The sequence below is a fragment of the Nelumbo lutea genome, chromosome 2 (assembly GCF_056320005.1).
Source record: "Nelumbo lutea isolate HS-2025 chromosome 2, American lotus-T2T, whole genome shotgun sequence".
Taxonomy (NCBI): Eukaryota; Viridiplantae; Streptophyta; class Magnoliopsida; order Proteales; family Nelumbonaceae; genus Nelumbo; species Nelumbo lutea.
This window is the reverse complement of record NC_142685.1, coordinates 14,329,974-14,347,653: the sequence shown is the minus strand read 5'-3', so window position 1 is coordinate 14,347,653 and position 17,680 is coordinate 14,329,974. Positions and strand designations below refer to the sequence as shown.

At 37.6% G+C, this 17,680-nt stretch overlaps 1 protein-coding gene across 2 annotated transcripts; it reads right to left on the bottom strand.

The window, feature by feature from the left end:
• Positions 1-482: 482 nt before the first annotated feature.
• LOC148868713 (laccase-4-like) lies at positions 483-3,498 on the bottom strand. Of its 2 annotated transcripts, none has more exons than XM_088968321.1 (6): positions 3,259-3,498; positions 2,872-3,023; positions 2,467-2,711; positions 2,214-2,342; positions 1,095-2,069; positions 483-835 (listed from the first exon to the last, which is right to left on the bottom strand). In XM_088968321.1, exons 1-6 carry the CDS (start codon positions 3,376-3,378, stop codon positions 705-707), a joined length of 1,752 nt encoding a protein of 583 aa, XP_088824447.1. In that variant the 5' UTR covers positions 3,379-3,498; the 3' UTR covers positions 483-704. The 2 variants fall into 2 exon arrangements, with proteins under 2 accessions (XP_088824447.1, XP_088824449.1); XM_088968323.1 differs by having other exon boundaries at positions 2,872-3,018; positions 3,259-3,396.
• Between the last annotated feature and the right edge of the window lie 14,182 nt (positions 3,499-17,680).

The following is a 17,680-nucleotide window of genomic DNA, read 5'->3' as shown; positions in this document are numbered from 1 at the left end:
GTAGACAGTGAAGAGACGGAGATAACCGTTGACAGACTGCAGTGTACTTTTAAAACGTTTCAAGTTAACCGAGAACTTAACCCTCGTTGTTGATTTGTCGTGATTTGTTTGATGCCCCACCAAATCCTACAACGGTTGCAGAGATTGTCCAACTTCAATGGAAAAGGGGGAGAGCTCGCATCGTCTGTTCCGCTAGGGATAGAAAATTTTCTGCTAATACGTGTCTGTTTTGGGGAAACATGTAAAAGTAACGGGAAGTGGGTTGATGGATTAGTTTAATAATTTTAATAGGTCGAAATAGCATAGAGGTATTTAAGACTTTTTATAATTTAACGTTGGGTATTAAATTGTCTCTAAGTATTAAATTATCATGATATGATTTAAAGTATAGGCACTAAATTAACACTCGACCTATTACAGGATATATCAGGAATTTTTTCTAAAATTAATGCCGATTGCATTTGCCGGTGGAATATTATATATATTGTGAGTATTGCAATATCACATTTATTGAGTAGACTCCAAAGCTGCTGCTCTCTATAGCCCAAAGCAAAACATTGGTTATTGTGTGGTGGGTCTTGACTCTTGAGAGAGCCTCTCCAATCCCCATCAGCCACAAAGCAAAGAATATCATAAATTATATATTTGATAAAGAAAAAAAAAACGAGAAAAAGAAGCCTGACAACGTAACACTGGAAAAATAATCAACACTTTGGAAGATCCGACGGTGGAGGTGGCAACTTTTTATTGGGAAGCTTGCCATCTAAGACTATCCAGACCATCCTCAAGCCCCAGCTAGTGTGTGCTTCGAAGTGGCAGTGCATAAACCAAGCCCCTGTTGACAATTGTAATCATCCAACTCAGGCAATTAATCAATCAAATCACATTTGATTTACATTGGAGAAGTGGCTTAAGCTTAATTAATCCCTTCACTCCATCCCTCCGACGACAAATGGGTTAATTAATCCTTAATCCAACCATTACCATAATATACATAGTGATCACGCATATTCTACTTTGGCCAGTATGATTATGATGGATGATTCATGTTAATTAGTTTAGGTTTTGCTTGCGTGTACCGTGTACGTACGTACCTGGATTGTCTGCCAAGAAGCGAATGGCGATCCAACCCCCAGCTGGCACGCCAACGGTGTTCCTTTCGATAGGATCGACGAGATTGAAATTGGGTGGGTCTTTATTAGGATCGAAGTTGCCGAAGCCTTGGCCGACGACAAAGAAGTTGAAGCCATGTAGGTGGAGAGGGTGGTTCTCGGTACCCAGAGTGCTGGTGCCCTGCATCACTAGCTCCACGCTGGTGTTGAAGGGCAACACCGCAGCCTTGGTACCGGTGGTCACCATTGTGTTGTTTGGTGGGGTGCCTGTGTAGTTGAAGGGGAAAGGCGGATTTGTGGGGAAATCTGTGGTGTACACACCCTTTGATTGCCCAAAGAAATGGGCTTCAAGGATAGCTGTGGTGGGAAGTACAAATGAGATATTGTTAACGTAACCTGCTAACTTGATCCCATTGGGACCTTGGCAGGTCTGATTCTGAGGACATGGAATTGACCCGATTCCCACTGTGAAGAAGAAGCGCTTATCAACACTCTGGGGTACGTTAGCAGGGAATTGAGCAGTGGCCAGGCTGCGGAATCTATTAGTGAAATTGGAAACCACAGAAGTGTCTGTGATGGCAGGAAGGGTTGGTTGGAAGAGGGGGAGCTGTTTGTTGTTAATGGAAACGGATGAATTATAAGATGGTTTCTGGTATTCAAGGATTCCTGCGGTGGTGGAGTTGTCGAAGGTGCCAAGGCCACTGAAGTATGGCCTGGCAGCCATAAGGAAAGTAGCACTGGGGAAGTGTGGTTTGGTTTTGACAAGGACGCTAGTGGTCTGGCCAGGGGTGATGACAAGATTGTCTGTGTCAAAGGGCTTCACATAGACGGCGTCGGCCTCAACGACGGTAAGAGAATGGTTGGCGATGCTGAAGAAGAGCTCGTCATTAAGTGCGGCATTGATCAAACGGAGGAGGTAAATCTTCCCGCCTGGCTTTACCTTCAACTTGAACGTATCTGCAGCCAATTAACAGAAAAGAAGGCACTAGTACTAGTGATATATAATCGGGAAACCGATCGCAGCTGCTGCTAATATAAACGGTGGCTATCTCTCATTCTCTCTGGAGTGGAGAACTGAAAATGGATGCGTGGTTGATATACCTCTAGCAGAGCAGTTGTAAAAGGGCCCGGGGAGTCCATTGATGGTGTAAGCATCGGAGACATTGGGACCGCCTCCAGTTTGCAAAGCTTGTGTTATCACAGCCTCAGGGTCGGCGTTCCACCATTCTCCTGGCAATTCAAATATATATGTCATATATACATATATGCATGCTTAATTTGCTCAGTCGTTAGGATATATTAGAATTAATCCTAGAAGACCATCAATCAGGTAAGCTAATTAATTATAAGATACCGAAGATCATGGTGACTTCATTGTAGGGCTTGGGGAACGGGTAAGAGGCATTGGGCTTGGGAAGGATGATGATGGGTCCATAAAGAGTGGCCCTTAACCAGGAGATGTGTGCGTGCCAGAATAACGTCCCTGTCTGCCCAGAAATGGTGAAGTTGTATACATAGGCCTGCCCAGTTTGTATAGGACATTGGGTCACATATGCCGGTCCGTCTGCCCATCCGCTTTGAAGCTGTCGAATTCCATGCCTGTTCCCAAAGGTGATAAGTTAACTAACGATGAAGATGAGTCTGATCAAAACCAACAACAGTATTCATATTGATCAGGCCACTTCCACTTGCTGTATGAAACCCAAACAGATAGCTAGCAATAATCACTGACGTTAAGTCGTGAAGGAGGACTCCATACCAGTGCAGGGTTACGTTGTGCTGAACATGGTTAATCACCTTAACAACCACCCGATCTCCTTCCCTTGCCACGATCCTTGGCCCCGGGAACTGTCCGTTGACAGTTACAATGCTCTTGGTTTGGCACAATCTTGTTACATTTTGTAGCCTGATCTGCAACAACAGCTCAAAGTTAAATTAGCAAGCAATAATCACCAATCAAATTCGAAATTCAATATTAGTTTCTTTGCCTTTATCGTTTGAATAAAAATAGCTTAATATATATATATATATATATATATTATGTGTAGTATATATATAAAAATAGCTTTATATATATATATATATATATATATATATATATATATATATATTAAGTGTAGTGGATCAACAAGCATTGTAAGCGCACATCGAATTTGTAGTTTCTTGTAATGCTGCCCTGTACGAGCAGCGCCGAGAACCAGAATGTGCTCAATGTCAATAGAAGAGAACTTGTGGAAGCAGGTGAAGGAAGATGAGAAGCACACATCTCTCTCTCTCTAAGTGAAAGAAGTCGCAGCCGTTGGGTAGAGTCATAAAACCCTTGCTCGGTTCAGCATATATATATATATATATATATGAGAGAGAGAGAGAGGGCCATTTGGGTTTTGGTTGATTAATTAGGTGAGGAGACTAAATAATAGAGAAAAGGAACGCTTTTTAATGTGGCCCATTCTCCAGTTCGGGATGGCGGATGGCCACACACTGCCCGTCCACTTAGATGTTGGTCGAGTTGAATTTTAGAGTGTTTATAAAGCAAAACAATGCTTTCTTTTTCATATTAATTATATGGTCAAGAATTAAGTAGCTAGCTTATGAAGGTATCCTTTAACTAATTAAATCACAACTTCATGAAAGATATATAACGAACGAAATGAAACAAGCTGCATTTTAGAAATTTAGCAGCCCCAAGTGGCCCAAGTGAGGAGAAGGAATATGGTTCTTCGAAGGGAAACTGTGGCATGTCGGTCCTTGTCGTAGGTGCCCAACGTGTTCTCAGTTCTCTCCTTTACTGTCTTCTCAAGGGAATTCCTACTCCCGGCCGGCCGACCGTGTTCATTTCTTTTTGGACTCCTCTCTGATTGGCCGTATATTTTCCTTTGTACCCAAGTTATTAAATTAAAGTTACGTTTTCCAAACTAATATTATTAAAAAATTGCTACATCGTTTTCTTATATATTATGGTAACGTTGAACCTTTTCTCGTCTCTGTTTTTACTAATAATAATTCCGGGATTTTTTTTATGAAAAAAAAAAAATCCTTTGGGGCTCAGTTCTTACAAAGTTTTGCACTGAAAATATTTAGCTTTGCACCATTCCCCAACCCAGCCTTTCAGTTTTCCCTGCCTTTGTTAAAAATAAATAAGAAAATTCTCCATTTTATGATCTGATATTCTAATCCACTGGTTTCTTCTATGTATAAAATGCTCATAAAATTATCTAGGCGGTTGAAGTATTTCTGATTATTTCCACCTTTTTTGTAGCAAAAACATTGTTAATTTTCAGCCCCTTTTGATGACTTGTTTTAATGTTTTACCAAAAAACAAAGTTGTTTTAATGGAGCGGCAACGAAAAACACATGTTCATCTTAATTAGGTAGAATAAAATGAACGAAAATATATTTCAGTCTTTTTTTTTTTTTCTGAAACAAACACAGATTTAGACTTTAGAGGGTATTTCCTAATTAATATGTATGATTTTGTTTTTCAAGACTAAACAAATTGCTGATGTGGCAATGGGATTTGATACCAATTAAGTCGGCGAACCTACCGAACCACCATCAGTTGGCAATTTGTTTAACGTGGAATTAATTAAAAAACTTCAAAATATTTACTTACTCTATTTGATTCTGTATACATGCTCTCCTTCTTATGTGTTAGAAAGGAACTAATGAAATCAGATGGAAAACCAGTGTGTTGTTAAGGCCCAAACTGAGCCTTAATTAAATTTTGAATGGACGGGCCCAATTCAATGTAAAATCCTCAACTAATACACGTTCAGTGCAAGGATAGACTTCCTAAATTGAGCCTTAGGCTCCGGTTCGAAAGGAATACAAATACAAATACGTAGGGTATAAAATCTTATTTTTTATATTATTTTGTATGTATTTATATTTATACTCCTGAGACTTAATTAAATTTTGAATAGACGGACCCAATTTAATGTAAAATCCTCAACTCCAGCACCAAGTTACATTCCTAGAAACTTCGCATTGTGGTTCTTGTGAAAATGGACCCGTATGGGGTGAGTTGACAATGCACGGCATGTGACTGAGCATAAGTTTTGTTTGAATTGAAAATCATGACTACTCGATCCTTTGTAAATCATGCCCACTTTACATGGTTCATTAATCTTTTCTATACTAAATTTTATTTCAGGGAGAGAGCGGCCACTAAAATTAAATACAAAAACCTCCTCAATTTTCTTACAATAATAAAAACCTCTCCTATAGTTTACCTTTAATCAAATCCTCCCTTCTACTTTCAAAAAAAAGTGATAAAAACCTCCCTTCCGTTAATGAGTTTAACAGAAACCATTAAATCGATGCTAATTTTTTAAAAATATACCCATTTTAATCCTGTATGGGTTATTCTGTACTTCTGTTTACTAAAATACCCTTTGTATTTTCTTATTATCCTGAAGAATGGGTGAGGAAGGAACAAAGGAAGAGGGCAACTGAAGAACAAACCAGGAAGAATAGTGAACCCTCGGTCAGTAGCAAAACCAAGGAACTGCAAAGCCAAAAATTTTCGTCGGATTTAGGTCAGAGTCCCTTAACTTCTTATAGCGTTGCATGGGAAAAAAATGTAAAACCGTGTTGGTCACACAATCCTATCTTCCATATCTCTGTTCTTGGTTTCTTAATTGGCTCAATCCTGAGAGAGAGAGAGAGAGAGAGAGAACAATCTTCGATAAGAGGAGTTAGAGAGCAATTTTTCTCTTGAAGAAGTAGTGGACGATGAGCTCAAGTTAGGGACCCCCTAGCAGCAGAAAACTGAGAATACTGGTAGATTTTTACGTAGACGTCTCAATGAGGGCAGATTTGAGAAAGGTAAAGGAAACTAGAGGGAGAGGCCGGGTGTCGAGATAGCTTCACACATGGACAGAGGTTGTTTCTCCTGAGTTTGGCGTGCCCAGATGCGAGGGCTTTGTGTTTGGGAGCTAGATTGCTCAAGGAAAAAGAATTGTTATCGTTGTTGCTCAGTTTTTTCAACGTCTTTGTTTTTGGGGTTGTTCTAATAAGCTCGTCTCACGTTTATTTGTTGATTTCAGTCCTTATTTTGAGTTGTGTTATGTAGCTTCTATTCCAGGTCTCTCCCTCTAACAATTCTCTTTTTCTCTTTAATAAATTATTTTTTATTTATTAAAAAAGTAGGCCGGCTACTCAATTAACTCCATGTTCAGATTCTAAGAATTCATATCAACAATGAGGTCTTCAATCCAAATGTAATTGAAAGTTAAGAATTAAAGATCCATTTAGTTTGTAAAAATGGGGTTTAGAATCGGAATGGCCCATTCCCATTTCCTCCTTGGGAATGAAAATCCATTCCAGCTGATTCCGAATACTAACCAAAGGCTGTGCTCTGTTGGCCATAGAATTAATTTTTATTGACCAACAAGATGAAACCGGCCATCGTTCAGTGAAGAATCGTCGCCGGAATATTCTGGGAAGTGGAATATTCCGAGCACTGTCTGCTTGCAACAATTAGGGTTAGGGTTCGACTGTTTTTCTCAAGAGAGGATAGTGAGTTTTTCGAGTAAGGGTAAAATTGATATTTTGCAAATTGCTTAGGTGCGGTATGAGGATAAAAATGTAGTTTTCCTTGGTTTCCGTCAGGTTTATTAAAGGATGGAAGGTTTTTGTCGCTTTTTTTAAGTAGAAGGGAGGATTTTGCTAAAGGTAAACTAAAGAGAAGATTTTTATTATTGTCAGAAAATTGAGGGGGAGGTTTTTGTATTTTATAACAATCATTATCAAATATAATGATGTATAGTTATATGTCCTAATTTTGTTATCTTATATTTGATAATGATATAAGATAACAAAAACTCAAGAGAATCCATCTCTCTCCCTCACTAACTCAAGAAGTCAGACCTGCCCATTTGCCTAACAAGCCTTCTACTGGTTGTAGTACTAGAGGCCTTCATCAGGTTGGGGGATTGGAAACAGGATACTATAAATAATAACAATAGGCCAGTTTCGTTGTACATGACATGAAAGAAGGAAAATGAATGAATTCTTGGCAATTGCCTGTTTTAAAAATGAAAAGTTGTATCTGAAATGGCTTTCAAAACAATCGTTTTCTGAAATGTCAGCACTACTTGTAGGAAAAGGACATTTCTTCTAATTTCAAGTCATTTTCTGAAAGGAGGTTGGTCTTCTTGATTAATATCTTCCAGCACTCGAATATTTCTCAATTATTCAGTTTTAGTTCCAAGTTAAACAAACCACCAGAAAAATTAGGGAAAACATTTTCATCCTTATTAATTTCATTATACAAGAAAATTATTTGTTTTTCTACATTTTACATGAAATAAAACGCCACCCATCAATGTGTATAATTAACAACCATTGTCACAAAGGGTTTTGTCTTTTTGTGCCTCCACAAACATAACAATGTTTGTGCCTTGAATTATTTGTTTTCGTGACCTATTCCGAATCAGGTTGAGAAAATTTTAAGGGCAGTAGGCTTGGGCTGCATCATTTGAGGTTGCTGCAGCACGGCAATATGGACCCAATCCATATTCAGCTTATGGTCCCACCTAAACACAATAACTTTATGTAATCTCAGGGTTTTCTCTTCTATGTATTTATGGCTTGAGAGAAAAGTCAAGTGAAAGAGATTTGGGTGTATTGGAGTTTAGGGTTTCTGTGAGAGAGATTATGTACAACTCAATAATCTCTGTTGTTGATTCCTATTATAATTACATTTCTATTCCTCATTCGCTCATGAACGTAGGCTATAAGTTGAACCATTTAAACCTGTACGTGTTTTATTTCTTGTTTCTCTTTATCTATATTTTACTTCATTTTTTGTGTGTCATTTGAATCTGTATTTTTGAGTTTTGTGCAACACACATAATTAGTTAATTTAATGATGGTGATCAACATAGTGGATGTGAGTTTAGGGTTATAGTTCCATCAAAAGTCAAAAGGAAAGAAAATAAAATTTAAAAGGGAAGAGCAATTTTATAATTTTTTTTTTGTATTTTTGGGTTTGTTTTTCAGTTTAAGATAAGATCACTTACTCAAAAAGAAGAAGAAAAATAGAAAGAAAGAAAGAATCCTAAAGTATAAAATTTATGCTACAGAATTTAACCAACTACCATAAGTTTTATTTTTCCCAAATACAGAAAGACATGGAAAAAAGATGAGAATGATGGCAAAAGAGAAAAGATGAGAATGTGGGGGCCAGGAATGGTGGGGAGTCTTCCCAAGAAAAGAAAACATGGAAAGGGTTCATCAACAGGCAGGTTAGACTCCAGAATGATCTCTAGAGGAAAAATCAAGAGAGACCTCTTAAAACAAAACTCTTGTTTTATATGTAATAAAAGAGTAGCAAAATAATGATTCTCAAGTAACTATTCAATACCTAAAAGCTTAAGTTGTTAGTTGAGGTTCTTGAATAAGATTTTGTTATTTAAGACACCCTTTGAAAGTGAAACGATAAAAGCCTATCATATATGGAGCATGGATAAGCACGGGCTCACCCGTACCTTTTGCTGAAATTTAATTAATTATAATGGGGGCAACCAAGTTCAAACATTAAACCACTTGATCAAAAATAGGCTTTTATACCATCTCAATGAAACATTCAACCTAAAACCGTTTGCCGCTAGGTGATGTCCTTGAATAAGTTTTTATTCACTAATAGTGATTAAAGTGAGGTTCCTGAATAGATTTCTATTCTCTAATAGTGATTAAACTGAAAATTGATGAAATCCATTAATTATTTAAATGGCCCAGTTCTTTCAAGTTTCTCTTTTCAAACAAAGCTTTAGTAAATGAGAATACTTCAATAAAATTAAAAAGGTGATCCAGTTGGTCATTGCAAATGTCTAATGGGGGGAGTTTTTTGTCTATAAAATTTTAGTTATAATACCCTTGTATGGCCAATACATTGTTTTCTGCCCTTTTAAATCAAACAAACATTCCCGTACCGAAATGATATTTATGATTATTTCTTTTTCCATTTCTTCTTCAGAGAATGATGCTTAGAAAATGAAAGAGAAGTTGTAACCACCAGAGTCTAGAAGGACAAGATTTTCCAATGAACATGTGTAATTTGTTCTTAGTTTTTATGTCATCTCAGCATGGATGAATGATGTAGAAGAGGTAACTTCCTTAACCATCTGAGCAGTGTTTGAGTGCATGGGAAAATTAATTAGAAAAACAATGCAAGTAGATGTTGGTTTAGTCTGACGCTGTAAGCAGTTCATGCTTGTACAAGGGATCTACTCCGGACTAGCTGTAATTAATGGATGTGTTTGGAACTATTTAACCAACAATGATGTCCCACCTCAGCCATCAAGTGTACATACTCCACAAGCAATCCAAACTCTGGCTTAGCGTGTATAGCTGACACAAAGCAATACTGATTAAACAGTCCTAACGCAACCATCAGCCAATCTGAATTATGTACAGAACTCAACAACAATAACAACAAAATATCCAAGGAGTACCAATGAAATGCTTATGTACAGGCTAGGCAGCTCACTACGAATCATTCTCAAGAAGAAGAAACCTTTCTTCATCGATACCCTTGTTAGCAAAGAGGTCAGCACAGTGCGGTTGTCTTCTTTTATGGTACAAGAGTACTCCACTTGCATCTTAAAAGTATAATTCATCTTTCTCAAAATATATGCAATGATAAACCAGGGATGAGTTACATTACCCAACATAATATCAATCAAAATCTTTCTGTCACTCTCAATTTCCACCTCTGTTTTGTGGCAATCATATCTTAATTTCATACCCATATATACAAAACCATGGTTCAAAGCAATGTTCTAAAAACCAACTCGGAATCAGAACTTACTTTCCAGTAGACCATCTGGTTTGAATGGATTGTCTACTAAATAAAAAAAAAAATTAAAATTAAAAAATAGTCAAAATCATTTTCTGGGTCAAATGGGTTGATGGTTTGATCCCCTAGGTCAATGAGTCACTGACCAAATCAATGGTTTTTGGCCAAAGAATGGGTTAAGGGTGAAATGGAATCGGTTCCCTAAACAATTTTCAGATTGAGAATAATCCAACTATTGAAATCAATGACAGTTCGAAAACACTTATTCTAATTATTAATACTCTTGATGCCTAAAATTTGCTTGGCGTATCATGAATTTGTATTGATTGAAACTTCTATTATCTTTTTGGTATTAACTTTTGACAGGGTCTAATTACATCACCTTTTAAGGCTGAAATCTTATAATTCCTCTAAAATGATGTATAATTGACCCTAATGCTCAGTTTGGAAGGAATACAAATGTAAATATGTACAATATAAATACATATAAAATAATAGAAAATACAAGGTTTTACACTCTATATATTTATATTTGTACTCCCTCCAAACTGAGCCTAAGATACATTATGATATACAATATAGAGCATATTATATTGATGCTTTAAACCTTGACAGAAACGAATACTTAGCAGGTTTCATTACCATAAAATTTGGAAAGTAACAGAAAATATCCTATTATAATTGTGCATCGATCTATGACAAGCTTGAATGGGACTACATCAAACTTGTCCTTGAAAAAATGGGATTCCACAATAAATGGGATTAATTGGACCATGCAATGCTTATACCAAGTCCTAATCAATGGATCCCCGGGAAAGACTTTCTACCCCTCAAGAGGATTCAGACAAAGAGACCCATTATCCCCTTACCCAAGGCCCTCACAAGGCATGCTGAAATCCAAGCAAGACTGGAAGCTAATATAGGGTTCAAAACCTCGAAAAATGAGCCATCCATCCCCACCCTCCAACTTACTAATCATTGCATGTTATTGCAAAGGCCAATTTAAAGGTAGCTATTGCATAAAGGATCTCCTTAGAAATTTTGCCAAGGCTTCAGGTCAAAAACCCAACTTTCAAAAATCAATAAGTTTTTCTAAAAATGTCCCCCCTGAATTTCAAAAATTACTAGCCCGTATAAATGGCATCCCAAGATCAAACCTGGAAGGAAAATACTTAGGGGCTCCCATCATACAAGGGAGAGTAACCAAATCCACCTCTGCAGAAACTCTCGAAAAAATTAAAAACAAACTGAAAGGCTGGAAGGGTAAAATGTTTTCACTAGGAGGAAAGTTGGCTGTCCTCAAAGCAGTAATAGGTATTATAGCTAAAAAGACGGGGCACGCGGAAGATCTCGCTGACAAAAGACTGGGCATCGAAAAGATGTGGAAAATTCATTTTGGGCTTATTTTGGGAAGTTCTAAATGAAGTTTTCCGCATCTTTCAAATTTTAATCTTGCATGAAAAGACCCGAAACGATGCACGAAAAGATGCGTTTCTACCAAACGATCTTCAGGCTGCTCAGATCTTATGTCAAAAACTCAATGCATCTATTAACTATCAGAACCACAAAAAAAATCTTCTCAAAAAGACTTACCAAATAGGCCCGTGGACATCTAACTCTTGGAATTATAAAAAATTGGAGGAATCAGTCCCAAGGGAAATAATTAACAACATTAAACCTACCCTCATCCGTTATAGGCTCGAAACAGACACAAGGGCCTGGGGTCTAAACCCAGACGGAATCCTCATTGTCAAATCCGCCTATACTCTCTTATCGAATGATCTCAGATTAGATCAAACCCTTTGCAATTTAATCCTTAAGTCAAGGAAAATCATTTTCTCAGAAAATATCAAAATTTTTATTTGGTTACTCCTTGTAGAGTTATTATATTTATTTATTCTTTTATCCTTTACTAGTTGAACTAGCATTCTGTTATTGAGCTGGCAATATTCCTTTATTTTTCTTTTCTGTCAAATTTGTTAGTTAGTTAGAGATTATTCTTGTATATAAACACTGCTTTTGTAACCTTTTCGGGTGTAAAGAATATACTGGAATTCTCTCCATTTTCTTCTTGCCTTTACTTTTGTTTATTCCTCCTCAAAAATCTCCCAAGAAGAAAAAATCTTGTTGATAGGGGAATAATAAAAGTGGCCACCTGACCATTTTGTGATGAAGTGGAGAAGAGTAACCATATTTTTGCCAATTGCCAAATGGCTAAATTCACCTGGAAGGCCTTTGATAATAGTATAGAAACATATATTCGTCACCCAGTGCAGAACTTGCAAACATGGATGAAAAGCATATTGGATTTGCAACCCTAATCTTGGAAAAATTTGTCTTCATTCTTTAATTAGTACCTGGAAAAACAGAAATTACACTAAATTTCAAAACACAAAAAGTTCTCCATGCCACGTGGTTTCAAAAGCCCTAACAAAAATGGAGGAACATGTAACAGCCAACATCTCCATTAGAAAGGGGGTAATGCCCATCTCAAACCCCAAAACCTCTCTTCGAAGCCTGGTGTGATTAAAATCAATTTTGATGCTTCTGACAAATCAAATGGCAATTGTGCCTTGCGCTGCTTAGCTAGAGTCTAGAGACCATGGAGGCCAAATTCTTCTAGCTAAAATGGGATCCACATCGATTGTTTTGTCTGAGCTCTGGGCTGTGCTCAAGGCCCACAAGTTAGCAACCCAAGTGGGTGGCCCGTCTATCAATGAAGGCGATTCGCCACCACAAGAAAAAGCCAAGCCTCTTGCGGACCTATGCAAGCGGATGAAAATCGTCTACAACATCTCCAATCGGCTACTGGGATCTCCCCTATATCTCCCTCCTTGATGCTGCTGAAAGATCCCTCCTCCGTGGCTCCTAATCATCTTCCGATTGTATAAAAAATATCAATGGCATTAATTGTAAATAATACAAAAATCTAGACAATTGCTTATTATAGTGTCTATTAACACTTGCTGCTGGTTTGAGTCTGCACCACAAATGATGTTTATTATGTTCGCAATTCGCATGCAATCCCGTTTCAGATCCATGGTATCCGTGGGCGCTCTGCTCCCTACGTAGGGGTGTTCGATCATTTCTAGCCTAGCCCAGTTCGGCACACAGCCTAGAAAGTGATGGGCTTGGGCCTAGATTTGTTTCCAGGTCTAGCCCAGGCACAAGTTTGCATCAAGTAAATTTTCAGGCCGAACTTTGTTCTAATACTTTACTCATGGCCCATAATGTATTTTATGTATTATAATATATTTTTTTACGCCATGTATTGTAATATATTATAAAATATAAAAATCATATGTACATGTAACATGAAAGTTATAAAATCAGAAGTTAGGAACCAGGTTTATATTTCAGATGCAAGGTTTGGACCAAGCAAGAGCCTGGGATCCCCTATTCCCACAACTCTAGCTATTAAGAGATAGAGATTGATCATTACTAAAAGACTAAAAATGTAGAGAGAGAGAGAGATGGATATAACAAAATTAAAAAGAAATTTTCTAAACAAGTAGTTTTATAATTAAAATAGTTTACTAAAATTACATATTTATCCCTATTTTAGTAGTTTGAGGCTTTTAACTAGGCATAATAAATGTAAAAACTTTTCAATATTCTTAGTTTTGGTTTTCTTGACAAATTTTAATTTGTATATTCCTTTGGGCATTCCTCACTAAGCTGCTCTTGTATAGATGCCACATCTGACAAGAAAAAATCTAAGGCTAAGTTTGGTTTGAAGGAAAAAGTGGGAAAAAGAAAGGAAAGGTAGGAAACTCATAAAGGCTTCCCTAACTTTTTTTTCCTTTCCTTGCTTTTTCCTTCAAACCAAACACAGCCTAAAATTAAACCAATCGGAGATTGACTAAATGACTTCCTACAGGAATCAGATCATCAATGCAACGCTGACTTTAGGGCTAACCAATAATAATATCCCATGTCAGTCAATTAAATTAGCGTTTTAATTAAACAAAATGTCAAAAAACAATTCAAACTTTTTTTTTTTGGTATTTGATGCCATGCATCATTAATAACTTTTCACTTGGACTTTTTTTCTTAAAGTATTGTTTGCGGGATTAGATTCACATCAGCTGGAACAAATCAGCTAACACACCAAAGAACCAGCCCTCGGTTGGTTAAGAACAAACCAAGCTTGAATCTGTGTTTTATTCCAACATCTCCATGGTTGCAATTGGCAAAAGAAGCCCCTCTCACCAGAAGAAGAGGAAGCCTCACGGCATTCTAGGTTTCTCAGTTCATATAAATCTAAAAGCAATTGCGTGAAAGCCCTGCCAAATAGGCACTTCATCACATGGGAAAGCTAGAAAGCTCCAATGCAATGTATGTCGATTGATGAATCGATCGATCTGATCTAACATGAAAAAAACATAACATATTAAGGCCCCATTCACTTTTCGATAAGTTATTTACCCGGATAAATGTAATTATTTGGGTAAGCTTTTCCCGATAAACACTTACCTGAGCAAGTGCATTTATCTATGTTCTTTTATTTCCCTGGTAAATAAGGTAATGACCATTTTAACAATATAAATTCATTATTAAAAATGGCATTTTTGTCTCATTCAAGTGTTAGTAACTTTCCCCCTATGTGGGAAAATTATTTATCCGCCAAAGAGATGGGCATCACTTTCTTGGAAAAATAATATCCAAGAAAAAAAACTTTCTCTAATCCCCACATAAAACTGAAAATATAACACGGGATTTTTAGTTAATGAAAACCAAAATCTCATTAACCAATTTTCCCCCCTCTCAAAATCCAAAAAAAGAACACCCCCTAATTGTCACCTGCGAATCCAGAGTGTCTTGTAAGTAGTCAAGTGGGAGACTAGCAGGTCCAATATGAAATCCTTCTCCGTTTCCACTTAATTCTATATATCTGTGAAAATATCTACCAAGCAACTTCAAATTAAATTGAATTGAAATATCTGCCAGACTGCCACGGCGTACTAACCGGCCCGTTTGTGTCTGGCCTTTTTTTATCCAATCTTCCTCGCTCATTTACCCAAGAAGGATAAAAAAAAAAAAAAAAAATACAGCTAGAGGAAAAGCAAGATTATTTAATATCGACATCCATGGTTTCGCAGAGCAGATGCCAAGCCTCGAGGCCGCACGAGCCCTGCTACCAGATCTTCAGACACACGAATATAGATATTATGGTATAAACTACTCCACGTCGATCAAAATTCTATAATCCAGGATCTAGAATTTCACTCTTGAATCATATTTTCTTCAGGCAGCAGACAATAATCAAATAATAGAATTTCACTCTTGCAATCTCACCCAACACCTTCCTGGAGCAGGCGGGCAGAAGAAAACAAGTCAACGTTGATCGTTTAAAACATGCCAATGGACTTCATCTCCACCGACCATCTTCAACAAATTAAGTTTAGAACGAAGGGAGTTTAAATTTCTTACTTTCCAACAATCTGTGTTGCGTTGGGGATTTAAACAATTAATGAACATAATTGTTCACCATTCACGGTAAAGATGTTGCCAAATTAAAATTTTCTCAACCTACTCTATTTGTTTTTTTTTTTTTTTTGGTTCGTCATGTCAATTTACAGTCCATTCTGACCAAATTTACACTTTCCCATGCATTTGCACCTATTGCTTATTTGCCCGTGCAGATTTTTCATTCCAAAAAAGAGGTCCCACGCCTCCCACCCCACGTATGACTTCCATTCTCTACACTCTTCATCTACTGCCCACAAGTTATTTCCACATCGATCCTTACCTATAGAACACCACTTCATGGGAACATTTCGTAAGGATGTGCGATGTGGGGTAGATAGCAGATCCCAACCTCTTTTCTTCCGTGTAAATTGTGGATCATATCATCATAATCCCCCTATTTCACTTCTTCCAACAAAACAATGCAAATTGATATTGAATCAAAGAATGAACCAAAATCTGTACTCCTAAGTGTTTGCATCAATGCAAGTTTCCATTTACATTTCAAACATGCAGAAATAAATGGTTTTTGGTTTTTCTTATTATTGAAATAATAACAAACAAAAACATGCCAGCCGTCCCAACACATGTTGTAGGAATGACTGTTGGGACCCCAAATACCATGATACCTACAAAAACCTGAAACCAATCAACTGGTATCAGATAAAGTGGTAACCAAATGAGCTGATATTCATCAAAACTCACGGCCTCACGGGGGTTCTGAATCAAAGTTATTTCGTTATCATATCTTTCTAGGGTTTCTGAATCAAAGATATTTCGTTATCATATCCTTCTGGCATCATACAAATTGCTATCCAGATATCATCTTAAGTGCCGACGTTGGATGGGCTCGGATCTGCTACCTATGAACTATTCCTATTTCCTACACCTCTGCCCAAGAGACAATACACAGTGATGGTGCTATACAATGTATATCTCCCTTATTATTCATGGGATAATGGAGATGTTCACAATATACAGTGGTGGTGTGGTGACATGTATGTGGGAATAACGTTCCCACGTCGCCGCACAGCACATCTCAACCTATCACATCTCAACCCTGTACTGGAAATATCAGCTAACGACATTTCATCATCTCTCATATTTATCATGTATTAGGAACATCTGCTGATAATATTTCATCATCTCCCGCATTTATCATCAAAACATATTTCCATGAGATGTTCTATTGGGGCATTGTGGGGAAGGTGCAAAATATGAACAAGTATTAATTAATACATATCGTTTTAAGGCCCCTCCGATATGCTATTCTAATGGATATATCGAGGGTCTGACCGGTTCAAAGGGTAGAAGAGTCTAAACCTAAAAATTAAAAATTAAAAAAACAATATTGATTCACCAATACACATATACCGACGTATGGAACGTATCGATATCTTGATTGAGGGACACCCAACACCGCTTGTGGGGGTGATGATGTGAATCGTTTGCAATACACGGCCTCCCTAAACATACATGCCAATGAATTAGCTTACGAAAAAAAATAAACATTCTAATCCGACGGTTGGCGGTTGGTGATTAGCTGAATGCGTACTTATTCCATAAAACGTAAAACTTCTACTTATACTTCTTCTTTCTTTCTTTCTTTTTTTTTCTTTCCTTAACGATCATCAGGGTGCCCACCACTGTCCGATCATATAGTTCACACGCGTAGGTAGAAACGCTGGTGCGCACCACGCACTTCCACTTGGGAAGTTGGAACACCAATGTCAACAACCAACGATTCTAGTATTCTAGATGGGAGTTGGGACTAGCATCTAGCAAGAGAGGATACCGATAGCGTACAAACAAGGTGCGCAGTACGCACCTTCCACTAGCGGCACGGCGACACCAAATGGTGTGATGGTCAACCAAGGAGGTGCCGCAAAATTGCACCTGCGGCTGCGTGAAGACGCCAAGCCGGGAATATGCTTGGGCCTTTGGATAAGATCAAGCCAGTCGGCCCCAAGTCCCCCAAACAAAAAGCCAAACTTTTTAAGTCTAAACCCACTCTTTCCCCTCGCGGGTCACGCCTGACGCCGCTCAGGTCCCCACCCGCAATACCAAAACAGCCCATCCTCTTTCTTACGATTTACTTCCCAACCCCGACTTCTCTCAACACACAATTACAGAATAACAGAATACAGAGTACAGTCGCCCCCCTTGAGGCTGAGGCTCCGTTCCTTCGTTAATGGCATGACATGACTATGAATGATATGGGAGAAAGAACTACATAACTGAGAAACCACAAACTTGCAAAATTTAAACAAAGTAGGGAAAATTCAAGAAAACAGAG

Bases quoted from the DNA above. Each gene is read 5' to 3' on its own strand.
- LOC148868713 (XM_088968321.1), bottom strand. From the start codon at position 3,378: ATGTGTGCTTCTCATCTTCCTTCACCTGCTTCCACAAGTTCTCTTCTA. The intron at 2,712-2,871 runs GTATGGAGTCCT...CTTTGGGAACAG, and splicing joins CACAACGTAACCCTGCACTG to GCATGGAATTCGACAGCTTC. The intron at 2,343-2,466 runs GTATCTTATAAT...TTGAATTGCCAG, and splicing joins TGAAGTCACCATGATCTTCG to GAGAATGGTGGAACGCCGAC.